At 46.8% G+C, this 23,281-nt stretch overlaps 1 protein-coding gene across 2 annotated transcripts in view; it reads left to right on the top strand.

Moving 5' to 3' along the window:
- CCDC90B (coiled-coil domain containing 90B) overlaps nucleotides 1-23,281 on the top strand; it is a 382,474-nt gene that overhangs the window by 277,686 nt on the left and 81,507 nt on the right. For both annotated transcript variants that reach the window (XM_069639861.1, XM_069639862.1), the window contains exon 8: nucleotides 2,533-2,647. In XM_069639861.1, the coding sequence (XP_069495962.1) occupies nucleotides 2,533-2,647 (115 nt within the window). The remainder of the gene's footprint in view (nucleotides 1-2,532; nucleotides 2,648-23,281) is intronic.

Below are 23,281 nucleotides of genomic sequence, written 5' to 3' on the forward strand. Positions count from 1 at the left end.
TAGGGCAACCAGAATGTTTGCAACATTGCCTACAAATACTGCAAACCTCTGCAGCTCGTCTTGCACTCAATTCTCCCAGGCTCATCCACTCAATGCCACTGCTTGGTCTGCTCCACTAGCTCCCTGTGAAGCAGCGCATTGAGTTCAGGATTCTTTGTATCGTCCACCAAGCTCCCCAGCACTCGGGCCCCTTGTTTTTTGAACATCTGTCGATATTCCCCATCTAGACTCTTATGTTCTAGTTCTCCGATCTTGTTCACTGTTCCTAGATCCTGTAGGGCCCATGAGGGTGGCAGGTCCTTTTCAGTTTTGGTGCCGAAAATGTGCCATGCCTTTCCTGCTTACCTACTGGAGCCGTCTGACCATCTCTCCTTTCGCAAAGCCTTCAAGACATTTCTTTTTGCTTGAGTTGGGAAGGGAATCTATTTGGTAGTCTTAGTCTTCTACCTTCAGCCGCGCCCAGACGCCTTAGGGCTGTGGTGTATGCGTGTTTTAAATCTAAAATAAATAAATGCTTGGTACTCTCCTAGAAGTATGGAGGAAAGGTGGCTGAAAGTAGGAGTAAGAAAAAGTTGCTCTTCATAATGACCACTGTACTCCTAGTGCAAAGACACTTTTCCTCCATACACTTTTCCTCTATCCCCCTAAACAATGTAGTTAGTCCTCCCTGTGGGAAAGGGTCGAAGGTAAAGGAGTGTGAGGGGCAGAGTCAAGGGTGTTACCATGCTCCACCACACGTGCCCGTCTCTGCATGAACATTTTGAAGAGAAGCGTACGCTTTGCTGGATAGCACTCCATTCCCACCTCTACGCAGCAGGAACTTCCATCTGAATGGCCGAAAGCAGACTTCGGACTAGGAGTACAGTAGTCGCACCCTTCTCTACCCCCCGTACATTAGATTTTATATCTACACAGCATGCCACCATCTGTTGGTCTGTAAAAAGTCTGTGAAACCTCCTGATAATCAGCACCCAAAGCTCACCAGGATCTTTAAGCCTACTCTTATCATGAAGTGCCATCCTGATTTTCATTGAGCAGTACAATTTCAGACAAAACAATATGTACATTTGCATGTTGTGGGTTTCCCTTCTCATATCTAAGAGGAGGGAGCCTGAAGAATGTAGCAATATAAAACATTTGAATGGGACCTCTTACCAGAACACCTGTTACTTCAACCTAGCAACAAAAACACATTCAGGGGGAGTCCCATTTGCTCGAACTGTCAAAATACGCACATTGTGTTGGTTCTGACATCTGTCCATACTTGTAAGCCTCCCAGGTTGCATTATACTACGGTAAGCAACGCTGCCATCTGCAGGGAAAAATGCTCCACCGCAGATAACACAGCTGTCCAATAAATGCACCACTGAGGTGGTGTCACTAATAAGTCTGGAAAAAGGAGGAAGATTAACCCTCTGTGCCAATAGCTGCAACCTCAAAAGGAAAACATGTTCAATAAAGAGACAAATTCTCCTACTCTTCCCCAATTTTGTATAAGACTAGGCATGCATATTCGGTAGACCGTGCACCACTGACCGACTCAAACAACCTTTTCCAAGGAGAGGTCAGAACTGATCGCTTCCCTTTTACAGGATACCCAGTCATGTGTGCAGCGGGAGTGTAAGCCCTTCAAGATATTCATGTACCTCAGGTGTTCTACCCCTCAACCTGGTGACCATCCCAGTAGGCCCAATGCACCTACACTAAGCAGATGACAAGGTTGACCAAATCCCACAAGTGACTCCTATGACCCTGGGGTAAGTGGTTGTGTCCCAAGCTGAGTTGTGGCACTTCGAGCCTTGCAGGGGCTTGCCAAATAGGAGCCCCCAATTTGTCCTCCACTAGCCAATGCAGAGTGCAGGGCATGCAGTGACATTGCTTAGATCTGTGAAGCGACATATGCAGCGGAACAGTTTTTTATTTTATAGCCAGCTTGAATTAATGTATGCTATTTATGTGATTCATTTTAAATGAGATGCAGCTTAGCGAAACTGAAGTGTTTTGTCATTAACCGTTTAAGTGATTCTTTTAACTGTATCTGAATAATGTATTTACTTAGGAAATTCAAAGCACTGTGATTTTCTTCAGTTAGATTGATTGATCAGGTAAATAAAATGTGGCTCGTGTACTGGACCCTGATATCTCTCACTGACAACTGAAACTAGTGTGAAATTCTACCACTTTTGGGCCCCATTCTCTACGGGAAGAATGAAAAGGACCTCACAACCTTCAAGGAATAACTGCAGAGAAGACATGTCTTGTATTTGGAATGGGGGAGATGAGCATTTGAAGATCTCATAGAGAATATGATTCCAGGTAAAACATGGTAGAAAAGGGTACTAGAGGAAGAAATCTAAATCCTATGGGAAACGATCACTGTAGTAAAAGTAGCAGCACTTATTTTCAACTTATTTCGGATTAGATTGTAATAGCAACTCAAAACCATCTGAAAAGGTCTACTCTGCTTGTTCCACTGCAATAATTGATTTGACATTTTTATTTATTAACTTTTTTTTATTCAATGTTTTACAGAATGTAGGCACGGATGCAGTGATCACCGAAATCAACAAAAAAATCGATATTGATATTGCTTCTTTAAAAACTTTGATGGAGTCTCACAAACTGGACACAGTGCGTTATCTTGCAGGTAAAATAAACAATAAATCAAAGGCCAGTGTCTCACGAATAGGAAAAAGTGATCTATTTCACTATTAGGAGGGTGTCGGCTACTACTGAGCATATGCTCTCTTTTTGATCTGGATGCTTGTTTGATGCAAAAGCAGGGCCAGAAAAATAATGGGTATTGTGCATGTAACAGTATTTGCTCTGTTCTAAATGCAAAATATGTCTCCACAAATTTCAGTGCAGTTGTGATATATAGTAGTAACTGTGATTAGCAATTGTAGTATTATGAACCAAGGGTGGTTTAAGAATTCTGTATCTGTTGCAATACTTCTTGTGTTAGAAATAATTACATTTTAAAAAAGCAACAGAAAACGGACCAACTTGAACCACTTAGTTTTGTGATGGAACTCTCTCCACAATCTAGTTTTCCATGAATCGCGGTCATAAACCTACAAAATGAACTGAAATTTCCTTTAAAACATTGTGTTTTGGTTAAAGAAAACACTGGGTCAGGGGAGGGAAAGAACAAAGGACATATTTGAGGGGAGTTTGCTCCCAAAATGGAAAGCTACGGAAAGGTGTACATTAAAATATAACCATTGATGTCAAAGAAATTTGGCACAAGTGTATTTGGAAACCAAACTCGGCCATTTCATTTTTGCACCACCTTAACAACATTTACCAGCCAGTCATTTGTAATTGGATTAGTTACTTATAGAAAACCTCTAAAAATAAAGACAATCTACTTTGTCTTAGTGGTTAGCCATAGACTGTGAGTAACCCATCTGAATATCCTAGTTGTGCCTTTAGATCTGCTTTCTAACTATCCTTACAATTTCTCCACTACCGGACAACATGCGTTGGAACTCAACTGGGGTTCTTGGAGTTAACATTGGAACGATCTGTAGATCGGGGGCCAAATCTAACCCTCATGCCCCCCACACGACTCAACACTAAGGCATGCAGAGAATGTATTGCAAGTGTGAGAAGCGTTATTCGCTCAGCCGTTTAGACCATAACCAATTGATGACTTGGACGACATGGAAATGACATTGACCGAGCAAATCGACTGACTGCAAAGCCAGAAACCAATGACGTTGTAACTGACATCATGACGTAGCTGCATTATACAAGAAGTATATATTCATCCATTAATGAAGTTACACGAACATGCACTAGTTTATTGCATGTAGGCACAAAGCACATGCTTATGAAGTAGGTAGAGGACGAACATGCATACATATCTCTTTATATTCCTATTGTTCGAAGAAGCAAAGTATTCATATATTTAGCTTACACTGCTACTAACATAGAGAAGCCATAGGGAATGCTATAGAAGCTATAGGTTCTCTGAAATGGATCGCAAAGAAGAGACGGGTGTCTAGTACATGGAAAAGCTGACATGATCGCTGCAGCCAGTGGCGAGTAGAAACGGGGCACCCAGCCAAGGACAAGTGGAGAGGAGAAAGTTCCAGTTACCAAGACAATGCGCCACCTGCAAAAAGTTGGGCTAAAATCCTCATAATTGCAAGCAGGACATCTTTATTTTGTGGCTCCACGCACGCGACCCAGGCGAACAGGACATTGCCCATTCAACCAAGGTAGATGAAGAGGACTATTCCCATCGAACCAGAAGGGGGAAACAACGTTTTCGTCCCGCCGCATGCCCAAAGGGCTGTTTGGCGACTCATGGAAATTGATGCATAAAATCACACATATATGAAGAGATAGTCAACAGGAGTCGCCTTTGGAGAAAAATTCCTGGCCGCCTCCTGTGGGACACCTATTAGATCGGATAGAGTGGCAGGTTGTGGGAGAGTCAGTGTTCGAAATACCTCAGCAGATCACAGAGTCAAAGTATAGACTCCGCTATATGGCAAATGTGGGGAGGAAATGTCAGTTTGGTGTTTGGTTGGAGTGTTTGTTTGATGTAAGGATAACGGTTTGTTAGGTGGTCAGTTTGACCGGTCAGCTTAGCCTGCAGATGAACAATCTTTTGAAAGAAAAAAGAGAAAATAAATAGATATAATGGTTTCCCTGTGAGTTAGGCAATTTAGCTTGGTTCATGGATGATTATTTAATGGGTTACCTGGGTATATTGTTTAGCGGAAGAAGCTACCTTATCGCAGAAGGTGGTTTCCTGTTTTACCTCGTGGAGGTGCATTTCTATAAGGTGATGCTATGGAAAAGGGACCACATGATTTATTGGATTTCCCCGTTAGGAAAGAGGCCATATATATGTTATTGTGTTTGTCGTGTTTGGGGCAGGTCATAAGTGGACACATCTATTGAAAGATCAAGTATTGAAACTTCTTCCTCAATGGTAGTGATGAAGTCACCATTGAGGCTGTTTAATATGACTTGAAGTGTACAGAACGTGGTAGAACATGGTGGGTAGCTTGCCGATTGTGATTTAAAATCAGTGCTGTGCCGTTTGGGTGGAGCTTGAGAAGCTTACGAGTGGAGTTGTGATTTGAGCCTTCAGGGCGGGGAAGCCGCAATAGGGGCGTTGCACGCAAGAGCCTGTGTTTTTGTGCCGGAGAGGCTAGAGAAAAGATTTGTAATATTGTATTAATTCAAATTGGATGTATGGAAATGCCAATTTTAAGTATTGGTAAGTGTCACATAAAATGACGAAAATGAGGGATACACTCTTCAACATATGTGCAATTCCCTCCTGCAGTATCAAGACAAAACATGCAAGTATAGCGCTGCACAGACTCGTGACACACAGGGCAAATTAGCAAAGCCATGGCCTAATGACGGACGTTTTCCAAATGTGTGCAGCAACAAATGGTCATTTATTTGTAAGCGGCTTATAGCAGGAATAAACTGAGCAAGCGATTAGCTATATTAGAGTTATGGAAAATGTTTCAGGACTAGGAAGGGGGCTCGGTTCAGCGGCATTGGATGTTGAGCCAATGGGACACGTGAGACAAACCGCCCTCAGCTCCTCCTCCTCAAACAGCAGATGCAAACGCAGCAACAGGAAGCAAGGGATTTTACCCCATGAAGGAATTAAAAGCAGCAGCACGATAAACAAATCACTTTGGCACCTCCATCGTACAGTGGCGAAAGCACACCTGATGGTGCAAAGCAAGCTATTTAAACAGCGCAATACAGTAGCAGCAAACGTAAGGAGCTCAGTGAGATGCAAGCAAAGCTAAACGAGAATGACTTGTGGGAAAACCAGGCTTAGTAAAGGCCAAAAATCAGTGGTACCAAATCAATGGATAGGCAGACAGATATTGCTCAAACTCAAACTGGACAGGAAAACCGCACGTGAGACAGGGCACGCAGGGAAGGGATTGCTGAGTACCAAAGACGCGGAGGAAGAAGCTAAAGAATGGGCAGAGGTAATGCATGAAGTACACAGGAGGGAAAGGGAAGAAAAGGAGGAAAGTGAAAGACTGCGAAAAGAAAGGGAGCAAACAGAAGCACAAGAGAAGGGAGAAAAGAAAACAGCTTGAAGATATAGCAAGGAGAAAAGCAGGAAAAACAACTGCAGATAAAGGAGTAAAGGTGGTTCGAAGTTGAGCGGCTCATTAAAGAACGCTGATGCTGGTAAAGAGGGAGCGCAGAAGCAAACGAGAGGGAAAGGCACTCTTCGAAAGCGGTAGAAATTGAGATGGACTTGCCACATTTAGATGAGGATGGGGAAGGTATACAGGAGTGCTTGAACCCTCGGTGAGGGGGGAGCGCAAAGTTACAAATCGAACAAGGGGAAAACCGCGGGAAGACACAACATTAAGGAGACTTGGATTTGATGAAGACAAGGAAGGTGACAGTCACAGTAGAATTAGGACCATGGGGTCAGACGAGGATTTACAAGGGAGCAAAGAGGAGAGAAGGCACTCTTCAATCTGGGCAATCAAGCCCGGACAGACTATGGACGGCAAAGACCATATAAGTAGAGGAGAGGACGACATTGCAGGGTGACTACTGCATTCGGAGCGTGGGTCGAGGAGGCTCAGGCCCCGGCCAGGACAGACGAGGACAGAGATGGCAAGGGTGTTCACCACAACTAAGGACATGGGGAGTCAGGACAGAGGGATGCACTCAGTATATACCACGGCAGCAGATGGAACAGGACAATTTAAGATGTAAACTGCCTTTAACTGCGGGGGCTGGCGAGTGGATTTGTGAGATAGAAAGACAAAGCAGGGACGACATTAGCAATAGGGTACATGAAAATTCTACTCTCAGCCATTCTTGGGGAGGTAGCAGACGATGTATGGAGAAGAGCAGGATATCCTCGAGTTGACTGCACAAAACATATCACGATGGTGCACCTTTCAATAACTGCAGAGTGGCCGTATGGCAAGCAATAAGGGTGCAATACCCAGAAATGTCAGCCATAGGCGCACTTATGGCACCCAAAATGCGTGAGGACGAAGACCCACTTCAATGTGTTCAAGAAATTCAAGAGAAATGGCGTCTCGAGACGAGGGCGACCTGGCTAAAACAGTGGGGTTATTTGACCACATATTATGTTAGGGGTTACCTGAACAAATACACAAATAGCTTTAGAAACTAGTGGGAATGGAGGCTAAGCTGTGGTCAGAAATCCAGCTAACCTTAGTGCACTATTGCAGGCTAATGCAAGAGAATGCGAGAAAGAAGCGTGAGAGTGCAGAAGAAATGATCCAAGAATACAATGAAAGGGTGGATGTTGACGAGCGGAGGAGGGGAGTAGTTGCTCAACATGCGCAGAACCGACCACAGATGACACAGGGAGGTTTTGTAGGACGACGGGATATGAATTGGTGGCCGAGAGGATGACAAGCGATACCTTGGGGAAGATGGTTTGAACAAACAACGCAGCAGAATTCTGTCCCCCCAAGAAACCCTCCTGCACAGACCAATGTGGGGTCCTGCACAATGCTGGGCGTGCGGACAAATTGGCCACATATCGCAAGTATGTAGCTACAGAAGCAGGATGCCTCAGAATGCAGCAACAGCCCACATGCCAGACAGAGAAGGCTGACTATTATGCCCAAGATCACACAAGCGCAGATGTACGCACCACAACATACCCAAGAAACACAAACGCATCAATATTAATTAGCCCATGACACATGCATTACAGACACAGGGACACATGCAGCAATCACAACCAGCAGAGCAGGCACCAGTTCAACAGAACATTCTAACCACGACACATGCGGGCTCTACGATATCGGATCCTGTTCGAAAGCTCAGAGGGGTGACTATTTTAGTGGGTAATCCATTTACAGGGATGGTAATGTCATATCCATAATAGGACAGCCCACAGGCAGACCTAATGTGTTTAATGCTATGTTACACCCAATCCGGCTGAAGAACCACGTATAGGTCTGACTATAGGTGACCAGTCTTTTTCCTTTTTCGTGGAAACGGAGGCGATTTGGTCCTGTATAAGGAAGGGGACATACCCAGTGTCGGGCATTGCCATGAAGGCGCAGGGATTCGCTGGGGTCACAGATTTGGTTCCTTTTACTGACGAATTACCACTTTGCTTGGGAGAACACAACCTGACCATGCCAATGTTATATTCACGACAGATGTCAGAGAATATAATGGGTAGGGCCATGATGAGCCTACTTAACATGACCATTTCATTCAAAGACCAAGGAATAGTGTGCCCAAAGTCACGGATTCATTACATGAATGTGAGGGAACTCATCCAAACTTATTGTGGCCTGACGGTACACAGGGTGGGGGGGTGCCAGTAGACGTTGAACAGTTTTCATATGGGGTAGAAATGTTAGGCTCCCAGGGATACAGGGTAGACTGTTACGCATACCCAATGAATTCCTATTCAGCCCAGACGTTCCTTTAGATGAGAAAAAAGGAAAAGTGATCCCAATCGAATTTGAGGCAGTTATAGTAAAAGACAAGAGGCTATTGCTACATGGGACTGACGATACAGGGCGATCGTGGAGAACTGTAATTGCAGTAGCGGGAAGGATACAGGTTTACTGACGTGACAGATGAGTTGTTCCAAGACGATCGATCGGATAGCGAGGTGGTGTTGGACATAACCATTACACATTTGGTGGAAATACATTACAGGGAACTGCCACAGAGATGGGCTGTGTTGCAAAAACCACCACCACCATTTCTTGAAGACTTTAGCTAGGTACCCAGTGACTTATGGACCAATAGTCCCTATGACGTGGGTCTGCTAAAAGGGATAGGAGCGGTCAAGATAATGCTTAAACCAGGGGCTATTTTACCAAGGGCAAGACGGTATCCTCTATCAAGGGAGGCAGACAAGAGCATTTACGAGACAATCACTGCATTAGTGAAGCAAGGCATTCTGGTACCCTCAGAATCTCAGTGCCACACCGCAGTGTATCTGGTGAAAAAGATGACTGGGGGCCGGGGGGTCATGGCATTTTTATTCAGGATTTGCATCCGTTGAATCAAGTTGTTGAAGCAGAATTCCTGTTAGTTCCGAACCCAGCGACAATTTTGTGCAGCATCTCAACGGAAGGTACGCACCGTAATGGACTTCAAGAATGCCTTCTTTTCTTTAACACTTTATGAAGAGTCGCAGGACTTAACTTCCTTCCTATATAGAAACCGGAAGTGGAAACGGGAAACTCCCACAAGGGTACTGTGAGTCACCTTCCATCTTTAATAGGATCCTTCATATTGATCTAGGCAACATACAGATAGCAAGCATAGTCCTACAATACATGCGCAACAATTTAATTTGTAGCAAATCAGCAGAACAGTGTCGAAATGACTCGGTATGTTTGGTGACAGTATCGGCAGAAAAGGGTTCTGAGGTGGACAAGGCAAAATTACAAAATTGCCAAAGGGAAGTGCTATATACAGGGTAGTTGATATCACAAGAAGGGCGGAAAGTGACTCGAGAAAGGGCTGAGGCGATCAGTAGAACGCTGATGCCGAAGACAGTGAGAGAAATGCAGCAGTTTCTGGGCCTTTGCAATTATTGCAGAGCCTGGGTGTTTGGCTATAGCACATACACAAGACCCTTGTTGAGCTGAGCAGGCTTAGGTAGGCACAGAGAGAGAATGGTACGTTATTTTATTTATTTAGCATCAATTGGTTTACATTGAAACTTTAAATGCACACAAAAAACGAAGTCGAAGGAAAAGACACCACATTGGATAAAACATAACAAGAAGAGACTACTCAAATTTCCGAGGCCCGGGTAAGACCTTAAAGTAAATTTCCTATAAAACACAAAAGGAACTTAATTGGCTAAAATTACAAAAATGACCCTCAAAGTTCAAGAGGGCCAGAGTCTAGGATAATTTCCTTCCCCATCTTAAAATTGACCACCAAAGTTCTTGTTTCAAATTCACCTAAGAATTATCCCAACCATTTGTCTCTTTGAACTGCTAATGAATCACATTTCATAACCAAGTGATACAAGGTTTCAGCCCCGTTACCACAAATTCGACAGGATAATGATCGATCCAGCCGGGCCTTTCTTCTTTCTGCGACTTCCCTTGTTGGATAAAGGTTCAACCGGAATCTTAAAAAGTTTTGCCTTTCCACTCTAGAAGGGAACTTTTCCAGGTATGGAGGGACCGTGCCCCTAGAGTAAATTTCATCTTGCCCTGGGGCGGCACTTTTGTATGACCACAACTTCTCCTGGGTCAAAATCCAATCGTGGTCCAGGAGCTTTTTCTTGACCCTAGTTGGATCTTCCATTAACAGTTTTTCAGTTAGTGCAATATTTTCCAGGATGCATATACGTTTTCTGCCACGTAGTCAATGCAGGAATACTTGTTAGGGCTTTTTTAATAATGGAAAAACCACTTCTCTCCTGCGGATTAACACATTTGCTGTATAAAGCCAATGACTTCCATACCATGACAGTATACAGTGACATTAGGCCTAGTTCCTTCCTTACACATTCAATTCGTATGGTCTTTGAAAGCCTCTAGACCCTCTTCCATAAAGTCCCTCCAGAGAAGACCAAACCTTTGAATTTATAAAAAAAAAAGTGCCTCCGAAGCATAGGTCAAAATTGGAGAGACCTTTAGTTTATAGAAGTCTATAAGAGGTAGGCAGGAAAAGGAACAGTAGTGTTGATAGTTTTTAACTTTGCTTTGCAGTCTTAAGTACTCCTGGTCCCTCGTTAGTACTGTCATTTAGTGTGATCCCAAGATAAACCATTAATGAAACAACTGGAACTAGTTCCCCATTTAGGAATCACTTGAATTTCTTACTCTTATTTACTTGTTTGTTAGGTCGCAAGGTTAGGATTTTTGATTTTATTGGATTGATCCGAAGGGCATTTTCCTGAACATAAAGCTCTAGAGCTTGCAGCTGTCGTTGCAGGCCTATTTTGGTCTGGTCCAGAAGTAGTAGGTCGTCTGCAAATAGTAGATGAACCACTGGCGACCCCGTGATCTTGGCGGGAAGCTTCTTGTTGTTTTTAAAGGCTTCAAACATGTCTGATATGAACAAACAGAAAACCGCCGGTGCCAGACGCCCCTGTTTCAGACCATTTTTTGAAGGTATATTATTATTTGACAGCGTTCCGTTTCTGGCTAGTCTGATCCTGAGAGACATTTCGTTGTGTAGGGCCTCCAGGGGCTCTCTCAGATCATTCGGACACCCCCATTTTCTCAATTTGTTGCATAATATTCTTCGATCCACAGAGTCAAACGCCTGTTGTAGGTCAACTGACAAATATGGATGGACTTGTAGTTTTTTTGTTTTACCATACATTTTAGTATGTTAATAATGAACACATTCAGAGCCGTGCCTATGCCTTTACGGAAACCCGACTGCCATGGGTCTTGATGTTTAGAAACCCAGCTCCAAGCATTCAATTGTCTCAGAACTATAGCCGCAAATATTTTTCCCACATCAAGGGGGGCGATGGGCCTGTAGTTGCGTCGATCTGACCTATCTCCCTTCTTGAATATGGGTACGACTATAGACTTAGTCCAAGAGACAGGGATCCTCTTAACCCTCTTTATGACGTCGAACAATTCTACCATGAATGGGGCCCATTTTTCCGGGTCTTTTTAAGGATGTCGTTTGTAAGACCATCTGGCCCGGCCGCCCTTGAGGAGCTTGAATTTATCCGGTCTACAATGTCCTGTTCATCGTACTTTAAATCCCAAGCTTTGTTTGAATTTGGACAACTGTTTATCGGGCCAACCTTATTTACAAGATACAATTTTCGATAATGGTCCTCCCATGCTCTAGCTGATACTGGGTTTACAATTCTCGAATTCTCGAGTCCACCGGCTTACTCAGGTAGTTTAAAAGTTTCCAGATGCCTGAGATGTTTTTACTTGTGACCAATTTCTTTTTTGTGTAAATGTTTAAACCAGGCAGGTAATAACGATAAAAATTTCAAACTTACATGACATGCATTATAGGAGCCATACGGTTTATTGCCCTCCCCTCCCGCCCTCTGGTTGTCGAGTCTCCTCTTCCTGCCTCTGCGGGAGGTCCCCATCATTTAAGGTCCTGCGAGCCACTTGGGGCTTGGCTTGTATGTCAGGGCTGGAAAGTCTCGGTCATAGTCCAAGACGGGGCCCCAAATGTTTTGGAAGCGATGAAGGAGGCCTGACCTAGCTGCCATTACCTTTTCTGCGATTAGTACAGCCCAGACTTTCACCCACCAGAAGAGCATCAGAGGGCCCTCAACCGTTTTCCATGTGCGGGCGACAACGATTCTGCCCGCCAGTAGGCATTGAGATAACAGTTTAGCTTTGGGTCCAGATCTTGGGTAGATTCCGGGAATTGGGACTCCACGAAGGATGGGTCCCGGGTCTAAGGGCAGCCTTGTCCGGGTAATGTCTGCAATAGTCGCCAGGCACTGCTTCCAGAAGGTTTGAGCGTTAGGGCAGTACCACCACATATGAAAGAAGGACCCTATTTGACCACATTGTCTCCAGCATTTCGGGTCGAGCGTGGGATGCATGTGGTGGAGTCTTAAGGTGGGGTGGGGGAAATCTTATAGAACCTAGTCGAATAGCCGTCCGGGCCAGGGGCCTGAGATTTAAGAGCTTTTATTGCCTCGTCCACTTCCTCGCTGGTGATTGGTGCTTCCAAAGAGTCTCGGGCTGCGTTTTTTTGTCTGGGGAGCACTACCTTCCGCAGGTGTTCCTTCTGTTCCTCTATGTCCCGTACTGGGGCGGTCATCACCTGGGTCAGGTGGGCTATTGCAAGACGTTTTGTCTTGGTTAGCACATTGGATTTTGCCATGTTGGTCCTGCAAGCCAATGATTGTGTTGTTCCTTTTGGCCTTGGCCAGTTTGGCCACCAGCAATTTGTTCGCCTTGTTATTCTTAGCGTAATAAAACCGTTTAGCCTTTGCCATTTGGTGAGCAGTGTGTTCGGCATAATGGACCTCGATCTTCTTTTGTGCTACACGGATAGCTCGTTGGGTTTTTTGGGTCCAACCTTTCCCCTTGTGTATCTTCTCTGCTTTTTTGAGTTCCTCTTCAAGGCTACGGCGGGTTTGTCGCCTTTTCCTGTGGAAGGCCACCCCTTCAGCAATCAGTTCCCCGCGTACCACTGCCTTCATTGCGTCCCAGTTGTTGGCGCAAGAGGTGTCTTCGCTAGGGTTTTCCTTGAAGAAGTTGTTGATCGTGGTTGCGATAGTATCTCTGAGGGGCATCTCGTTGAGTATCGGGTCATATAATGTCCATCTGCGTTGTTGGGGGCGGATGGCTCATGCACTCGGATTTCTAGGGTTACTGGGGTGTAGTCGGACAGGATTCTCGAGCCTATAGTGACATCGTTGGTGAATGTGAAAATTTGCAGGGATACTAGGAAAAGGTCTATTCTGGAAAATGTCCTGTGAACATAGGAATAGAAGGAGGGTGGAGTACCCTCCATCTGTCCACCACTTCTAGAGTCTTGATTAATTGCCGGAGAGCCAATGCTATAGCGAGGTCTTCAGAGGAGGGTGGATGCGATTTTGTCTTTTGCAGGGTCTGAGACTCCATTAAAGTCGCCACCGATTGCTATCTGGCCCTCTAGGAAAGGGGAGAGAGTTGCACTTAGCGACTCATAGAAGGGCACTTGACCTGTGTTTGGCGCATATACTGAAGCTATGGGGTATAATTGTCCCATCAGTAAGCACTTCACGGCTATGAAACGACCTTCCGGGAAACGTATGGAGTCCAATATTTGAGGGTGTAGCTCTTTCCTGAAGAGGATCGCTGTGCCACCTCTCTTGGAGTTCCCTGATGCAAAGAGTTGTTTTGGGAAGTGATGGGAGTGTAAGCGTCCGAAGTCTGTCGGTAGAAGGTGTGTTTCATGTAGCATAACTACTGCTGCGTTGTCATCTAAGTGTTTTTGCAGGATTGACTTGCGTTTGGCCGGTGAGTTCATCCCTTTAACATTCAGGGAGACAAACCTCAGGGCCTGATGTTCCGGGACAGGATCCGGCACATCTGATGGATTCTGGGGTGGGGGATGTAGGAGGATCAGTCAGCATGTCGTGGGGTGTGTTGCCATTCATTAACCTGCCTTCGAAGTTTTTGCTCGGACCTCCAACGGGAGGGCCAAGATTTAACTGGAGGGGGTCCTTTTGTGGGCCCAGGGCCCCCCTTGGCCAACAGGGCCACAAAACAGTGTGTAGCCAACATGGCTAAAACCATAAATAGTCTTAGTGGGTCGTTCCAAGGAATCCTAGATGGACTGTGCCTTGGGACTGGGCATTAGCCGTGGAAAGAGGCCCGCTGCTCCGGTGATTAGGAATCATCTGTGCTCCTGAAGGTGGTGGATGTCTCCGGGGTGCTGGTTTCGGAGCGTGGGGTCTCGATGTGGCGACAGCTCCCTTGCGGAACTTTACATAACTATTTCCTTCTTCTAAATCTCGGGACCTTTGACCATGAGCTTTGTTTAGATTTAGGGGAGGCCGTAGGGTCCGAGTCTGCTGCCACCCCAGTGATTGGTGGAGGTGAGGGTCCTGGAGAGTCTGGGTGCATAATCTTTTCCACGTTTTCTAAGCAGCTTATTCTTCTCAGAGTGCCCTTGTAGGAGAATTATAAAGCCGTGGGAAAAAGCCACCTGTAGCGGATTTGTTGGTCATGGGGAAAAATGGTTAGCGGACAGAGGGCTCGTCTTTTCTGGAGGTTAAGAAGAGATAGGTCTTGATAAATTTGGAAGGGGGCGCCTTGGAAGGTAATTTCATCCTTGGAGCGGCCAATTGCTGAGATGGCTTCCTTCGTGGTAAAGAAATGTACCCTGGTGATAACATCCGGTGGGGTATCTGACTCCACTCCGCGGTGGGGACGTAGCCTATGGGTGCGGTCTAGAAGGAGTTGTGACTTCTTCAGTTGTGGGAGGAGAGATTGAAAAAAGTCGGCCACATATTCTGCCAAATTTTTGTCTGGGACTGAGGCTGGGATTCCCCGAATCCGGAGGTTTTTGCGCCAAGCCCTATTTTCCAAGTCCTCCTGCTTGTATTCTAAGATTCCGCACTTTTCCGCACTTGTCCTGAAGGAGTCTAATAGAGCGTTGGACCTCTGTTAAGGTAGAGGTATGGTCTTGGGTGCGATCTTCAACTTCTCCCAGTCTCTGCTCCATCTCCGAGACCCTTTTGTCAGTGGTTTCTAGCTTAGTGGTAAGTTCCGTCATACAGGACTGGAATTCTGACTTGATGTCGGCCATGAATTCACGGATATCCTCTTTGGTCGCCAAAGGTCCCTTGTTGTCTAGTGATTCCCGTGAAGAGGTAAGCTGGGGGTCTTGTTTCTTCGATTTGTCAGATGACATTAACATTGTCGTTATATCCAAGGTCTTGGTGGATTTCGGTTGCTTGGTCATTGCGTTATATGTGGTCGGTGAATCGGAGGTCACGGGGAGCCTTGTAGCTTTAGTGGCAGGTTGCTTTGGAGGCCGCTCAGGGCCCTTCAGGAGAGTTAAGGTGTATCACCGGTATGTGTGGTAATCTTGTCTGTGGAAAGCAGGCCCGTGGTCCGGGGCGCCCCAGGAAGTGTCCGGAGAGGAGGAAGGAGGTGGGAAGAGAGGTCAAGAGCCACGCATGCGGGCCGGGGGAGCGACCCTTGGGGCCCCCCGGGGCTTTCCTCTGTCTCAGGTTGGGGTTTCTCCCAGAAGGCACAGGGTCTCCAGGCTGGGTGCTGGTTGAGTTACTTTATGAAGCGGAGAAGCGTGGTGTACATTAGGGACTCCGTGAGGGAAGTTCCTACTGCCAACTGTTGTGCAGGGGTGGGTCTCCTGCCCCCGCTTGAGATGCGGCCTTCAAGCCCTTCCCCGGCACATTTCACCAGGAGAGAGGTTCATATGTTAGGGGTTGTGCCCCCTCAGAGGAGTGCCTGTGTGTGTCTCCGGACTGCCAGATCAGGCCCTCTAGGAGGCCAAATGTGGCCGGTAGAGGTTTTTGTCTGCTGGGGGGGTTGCCTTTCAGGGGGTGCGCAGGTGTAGCATGGTGTGGGCCGGGGCGCCCCAGGAAGAGGGAAAAAAAGAGGGGCCATGTAGTCAGGCCAGCCAACCTGGTGTGTTCGAGGAGCAGCACCCGCGCCTCCCGGGTTCCAGTGGGGAGGGAGAAGGCAGGCCCCCACTCCGGTGCACACAGTCTGTAGGAGCGAGGAGCGCCCCAGCTGGCAGAGCGGGGACATGGGGCATACGGCAGGGTATCGGTCAGCTCGCTGTTAAGGGCCGCCTCAGCGTCCCCAGGGGGTGAGGGGAACAGAGCAGGGGCCAGATGAAGCCCGTGAGGGTGTCCCCGATTGGATAGTAGGTGGCGGCGGGAGAGCGCCCGCTCTGAATCTGGCTCCGTGTCTCCAGGAAGCCGCAGCAGCAACCCAGAGAAGGAGGGTTGTGGGGAAGTTGAGGCTGGCTGGGCGGGACAAGAGCTCAGCGGATCCGTTGCAGTCAGCAGATTTGAAGAGGTGCCGGAAGTTGTGGGTGGGCACCCGCCCGGCCCCAGGCTCTGCCGAGGGCTTCAGGGCAGGCAGGCACCGCTCCCCTCTCCGCCCCTCCCCCAGCCGTCTCCAGGCAAAGCGGCCCCGTCCGCCATCTTGGGTCCCCCGAGTTGCGGGGACGAGCTCTCCTTAAACTCCCATTCGCCGCCCCGCCCCAGAGGCGCATAAGGACCAGGCCACAGGTGCTCCAGGCTGTCACAAGTCACCTCAGGAGTTTATGCAGCGCGGCTCATTGATATCGCCGCATTTTAGGCCAGATGCAACGGGCGTTCCACGGAGGCCATTAGTGGAGCGTCTTCATCGATGGCGATCCTGGCCACGCCCCCCTACTTGTGACCAATTTTAACATCTTTTCACTGTCCTGTTGTCTAATTTGATATTTGTGCTGTCTCAGCCAGTTCTTGAAGTTATTAGACTTTTTGAGGAGGGCTAGATTACTCTGTGAATTTTATTATTTAGCACGCCTACTTGCCCTGGCTACAACTTTTTTTTGGTGGCTGCAATGTGTTCATCAAAGGCATGCCGATGTACAATGGTATGGTCCTTCCCTTTACCCTTCTCACAAAAAGCCACAAGTATGTCAGGATAATTTAAAATATCGGCTCTCTAACGTCTAAATCCAGCAACATAAGGGAATTTAGTTGGGTTTACCTATCTCTCCTCTTTATTCGAAGCCTGTTTCCTCCTGATGACAGTTCGTAGTGTTGGTCTGGTTGGTGCCGCTCAGGGATTTTAATGCACCTATCCCAAACCTCACTTTCCAACTCAAGAATGTTGTGGTCACTCTGGTCCGTAAGTACCACTACCAAGGACCTGAGTTTACCCATCAATCCTTCAGTGACAAAAATATAATCCAGATGCTGGCTTGATTTTCTCGTTTCCAAGTTTTTGCTGCAGGCTTATCACCCCTTATGCTGCCATTGACCATAAAGATGTCTCTCATAAAAAGTTATTTTTCGAAGTCAAGTCCTCTCTTTATGTTCTCCGTATGATACAATGGTAAGATCTCCATTTTGCTGCCGTTTTTATCGAAGCATTCCATATTGAGGTCACCAGAGGAGCACCTTTTGCATAAAGAATCCTGGCTTCATCTACAGCCTGTAGAAGAACATTTTTGATGTTATGGTCCTGCCTCAACCCCGGTCTCCAATAGACATTGCAGATCAACAACCTCCACTCTGATAGGTCCCCCAGTGCCAATGTCGATGACGTCACTGTAGTAAATTGGATCCACGTATTTTTGTTGACACAGGAGAGCACCATCAGGCCACTAGATCGTTTAATGCCGTTAGGAGACCTGACATGGGTCTCCCTTTTGAACCTTTTAGAGCTGGATTTATGTGAATTTCGTATCCTTCCAGGAGTGGAGTCTCGCGTAACCATGTTTCCTGGGGACAGATAAGATCGTATTTAGACATGTCAAATGCAGTTACCCAAACAGATGTGAAGAGCCCCTCGTATTCCAGCTTAACTTGTATATCTTTTTTGGGGACTTATCAATTTTTTTTTATCTGGCGTTATGATTTTACTGCTAGTGATCCCGCTAACCAACTCCAATCCTCACAACTTTCCACCACTCCTTCAGACTTTTTCATGAGGACGGATCTCTTGCCACCTTGCACACCAATTAATATTTCTTCCTTGTCCCTTTTATTATGGAAAACTTGATGGTCTTCTTTCACCGATTCAAGTACTTGTTTTCGTCTCTCCTTTACCTCACCTTCCGTAGACCGTGCACATCGAATGGACTGGTCCGTATCCATCTCCCTTAGGCTTACAGAGAAACCATAAGGAATTAATTTAGGACCAGCTTTTGTGAGTAAACACTTTGTGTTCCTCACTCCCAAGTGTAATATAACACTGTTATGACGTGTCTCACTGTGGAATTCAATCAACTCAATGTCCTTGGAACTTAGGTGAGCGAGTGAGTCAACAGAGTGCAACAATCTCATAACATTTGCCCGATTCACGATAAGGTTATCTTCATAGCCCAAAGTTCTTTCAAGAAGCAGTCTGAATTCTCCCTTAGACGTAGTCTCGAAGGGCCGGTTTTCTTCATTGTGCCTTCTGCCCCCGGGTTTGGACTCCACAGGGGGTTTATCGCCCCAAGAGACCGTTCTTCTTTTGGCTCTTTCTGAAACCTCCTTGTAGATTGTTTCAGGGTTTTCGGTTTCTGTTTTCTTAGACCCCAACAATCTTCTCTTACTTTCCAAGGTCATGAACTCATACGGTTCTGTGGGTGGGCAGGGGGGGAGCAGGCTCTTGAAATTTTGGTATTGATGTCGGCCCTTCAGAAGATGAATGAACTCTGGATTTCCAAGTAAATCTCTTTGTCTTACCCTCTCATGAAGGGATCCGGTCAACCACATCCAATGCCTTGTTTCACACCGGTTTTACCCCAGGTTCAATGGGCTACTTCCCTTATGAGCTTTACCTTGATTGGAAGTGTGTGGGCCTGTAAGCTTACCTCCAACTCAGAGAGTGCATTTCTTGCTTCACCATCGCTAAAATCATTTCCTTCTGAACAAACAGATAAATTCATCAACAAATTCTCAACACTTTCGTTGGACATCTCATCCACCGACTCTTCATCACTCCCCTACAAGGACTCAGATCTAGTTTGCCTCTGAATGGCGCTATATTTCAGTGGTCTTTTCTCAAAAATCACTGATTTTTCGGGACATAGGTTTCTTGGTATAGCTACTTTACTTTTTTTAATTTGGCAGGAGTCCTTCAGAGATGACGTATTTGTGCCAGTTTTACTTTTTTTCGTTGTACTGCAGGGGTTGGCATATGTCCTGGCCCCACTTTTATTCACCAATTTTCCACATGACCACCCTACTTGACTATACTGAGGCTTCTTAAACATATCATATAGTTTAACAATGTTGTTAGAGGGGCCAGCCCCGATTGACTTGACTGGTGCTGAAGACAATGGTTTCACTACCTCAGTTGCCTGAGAACTAGCTTCTTTTGTTGAAAAATTCCCCACCGTCTCCGTACACTTTTCTTCCTGACTTGTTTGCTCAGTCTGACTTGATTTGTCCTTTAAGATTGAATTTTAACCTTTTTCGACTGGAACTATATCAGTTTGAGCAAGACTCTGGGTAAGTGGCGGTACCAGACTCTGCGCCAACCATGATACCCCCAGCTCCCAAAGATTGAAAGTGAAAACTTAATCTCTCTGATCTCCTTTTTGTCTTTTTCCCTGATAATTGGATCCAATATACTTTTGAAGATGTTTATCTGGTCCGAATTTTTATCAAGGTTCATTTGTAAGGCAGTGATGAAGCCTTCCACAGAAATCATTTTGGAGTGTAACATAGAAATAGTGGTTGTGTGGTCCCTCAATTGGTCACTCTGGGACTCAATTAATTTCATGAAGGGGGCCATGGTGATTGCAAAAGCTGATATCAGTTTTGGATCAATGGAGGACTTTTTTGACCGTTCATCCACCTGTGAGGCTGCCAAGTCCATCAATAGATCCTCATCAGAGGGAGATTGTGTCCTTCGATAACCTTTACTTGTGAAGGGTGCCTGTTGTAAGAGAGCCCCTTGAGGGGCCCTGAAAGGGGGCCTTGTGTGTATATGGGTATCGGGGTTGGAACAGGACACCTCCCCACAATTTAATGCTGCATCATTTTTCTCCGTTGCCCTTTTTGATGAGCGCTGGATTGCTGGTGGGTCCGAGGACCTTAGGGGGGCAAGTAACCCTCTAGCCTTGTGTGCTTCATTCCCAGTTTTGGTTTGTACATCCTGGTACACATTCAACGATTTGAATCCAACCACAGGTGTAATCCCAAACAGTTTCCATCCCTGCTTTATTCTGTAATTACAGGGAAAAGTGTCTTTATTACAGTTCCCTGAACCAAAAACAAAAGTCTACTCTGGGTATGCTAACTTCCCTCGTTTCACCTATCTCCCCCCCTTGATTCATTTCTGAAGCCTTTGGTGATGCAGATGATGGCCCCCTTCTGTTTGGAGTGGGTGTGGGCTCAGATCTTTTGTCCAGAAGGGAGGACCCCTTTGTCATGATGCCTACCACCGGGGACCCAGACCAAGCCCAGCAACCCCAGAAGCAGGCATCAAGTTATACTAAGCAAACCCAACAACCCCTGCTAGGGGCTATTTGGGTGCAGTCCTATGGCGCCAAGCTCATATGGAGTGAGTCCTGGCGCCATATGCGCCAGGCTCATAGATTAAAACCTACCTGATGCAGACCATGCTGCAAGGGCTCCAAGCCAAAGGAGGCTTGGAGGGGACTACTTTACCTAAGGGACTATTTTTTTACTCGGGTGGGGCTGGGGAGGAATACTTACCTGGGACTACTTTGGAGTCTATTTAAACCAGCAGCATAACGCTCACCGTGGCTGCAAGTCTGCATCCAGTCTTCTGCCATGCCCGCCTCGAGTCCGGAGCTCCTAGAAAAAGGAGAGAAGGAGAAAAGGTTAGAACAAGAGCAATACCTTTTGATCCTTGCCTCAATTCCCGATCCATCGCGCCTTCGAGCTGGAAGAAAAGTTATTTTATGCGCGTCGCCTCGCCTGCTGCAGCGCCGCGCTGAACTCACCGGCCTTCGCAGCATCTTAACATTCCACTGCATCCTTCTGCATACTCCCGCCGCACTCCGGCACCTAAGGGGAAGACAAGAACAGCAAGGTGAGCCAAGGGAATACACAGAGGCAATATTAGTTACCCCCCATAGCCTTACCTGATTTTACCACCGGGGGTACTATTCCTCTTCACGGGTCGGCGCTGCTTCCACTGCATCCTCGCCGAACCCCGGCCCCTAAGGGGAAACAAAAGGACAGCAAGGTGAAACAAAGGGACAAACCAGGGGAAACCTCCTCACCACAATAGACTTACCTGATTTTACCGCCGGAGGCATTATTCCCCGAGACTTCATATTTTCTCTCAGCGCCTGAATAAGGGAGAAAGCAACAGGTTACATATTGACATTATTTTATCGAACTGTGTTGGATAATACAAATCCTTACCTGAATATTACCGGTTGCCACGAGGAACTCTTGGCTAGGGTCAAGCTGCAACCTGCAAGGAATCGGACAAGAGTGAAAGTCAGACATTGAACTCTTACGAACTACATACTTACGGCGTCTTGCCGGGAATCTAGGTCAATATTGTTCTGGAACTCACCAATTCCTTCGAGCCAGTGAAGCAAATGGTTATCAACGCGCCCCTGCGCTCAATGCAGGATGGAGAGCTCATCTTTCCAAACCATCAGGTGAGACTATAAGAGGGGACATCAAAGGTGATCATTGGGGAGAACAGCGGGAGTGGGGGAGGATTAACGCTCAACTCCACGGGTGGTTAATTCCCTTTCTCCATTTGCAGAAGAATATTCCTACGGGCCAAGCAAACTAAGCTAGGTGGGCCAGTCCAGTCCGTCATCTCGGCACTACGTGTCACATTGGTGGAGGCCGCAGCTGTCCAGTTCAGATCGATGCCCCTGTGGGAGCCAGGTGAGCGTAACACCCTTTCCTTCCCTTTCAATGTTGCCCCCCAACTCCCCCACTTCCACCGCATCCACGATTGGCGTGCACGTGGGTGGGCCGATGATATTGAAGGAAGTGCCTCTCAGCGACACGTGGCAAAGCCCATCCCACCCCTCCGGTGGAGGGACCCCGCCCTGTCACATCCTCTGCATTTTGCAGAATGTTCTCATATGAGAGGGTACTAGAGGTAAAGTGAATCTTTGGGTAGAGCTCTCGAGGGAGCTCACATGTGGACTCCATTTGTTCATCCATAGTAGAAGCTCTACTGGAATCCAGGCTGATTTAACACAGTTGCCTTGCAGTAGAACGAGGAAGCAGTTAGAGCAAATGTGAATGTGTGGATCCATAACCTACACGCCCCACAGCAGCCCTGTAACCAGAGCTCGTACACCTCAGCTCGCTTTATCCCCCACCTCCGGTACCACACAGAGAGAGAGCTAAGGAGAGGAATTAGGGGGAAAGGCAGGTGCCGGATTCGCTCCCACTCCTCTCACTGAGGCTAGAACTGTCACTCCGTACACAGTGTTGAGCGGCATGGCACATCCACGGCCGCGGCACTGGCACTGACACTAGCACTGGGACGGTCACTGACTCTGCTCAGCTCAGTTCGGCTCAGCGGGATTGCTGATTGCTGTGTAGTCCCACTCGGCGGCAAATTTCTTTTGTTTCACACAGCCTCGCCACCACCTCTCCGAAGGTCCAACACTCCGATGCTGGATTCGAGGAAAGGCCCTAGTCAACGCCACACTACATTCTGGCCGTCAAGCCAGACTGCACCCTCACGCTTTCTCGGGACAGCCCCTTCCGACAGTCAACACAGTCGGTAAGTTGGTATGGACACATGAAATTACTGAAGTCTTCGAAGAGCTGAAGAAAGCACTATGCACAGCTCCAGTACTAGAGATCCTAGACTACCGCAACACGTTTTATTTGTTCTCACACTCCACTGTAGCCATTAGCCTATTTTAGTAGACGTTTAGACCCAGTGATTATTGAACATTACTCTTGTGAGCAAGCTCTGTCTGCTGCCACATCTGCAGTAGAGAAGTCAACGAGTATCGCCATGGGGTGCAGCACTACGCTTTAAGACCCAAGAGTAGTTGACCACACAGCGAGCTTCTGGATATGAGGTAATTATCTGGAACGCAGCAATGAAGGTAGTAAGGTGCAGGACTGTCAATCCGGCAACATTTTTAGCTGAGCCTATAAAAGAGGGAGACTATGTACACGACTGTACTACATACATGGAACAGTATCAGG

The sequence above is a fragment of the Ambystoma mexicanum genome, chromosome 7q, assembly GCF_040938575.1.
Source record: "Ambystoma mexicanum isolate Mex_15411 chromosome 7q, UKY_AmexF1_1, whole genome shotgun sequence".
NCBI classification, from domain to species: Eukaryota; Metazoa; Chordata; class Amphibia; order Caudata; family Ambystomatidae; genus Ambystoma; species Ambystoma mexicanum.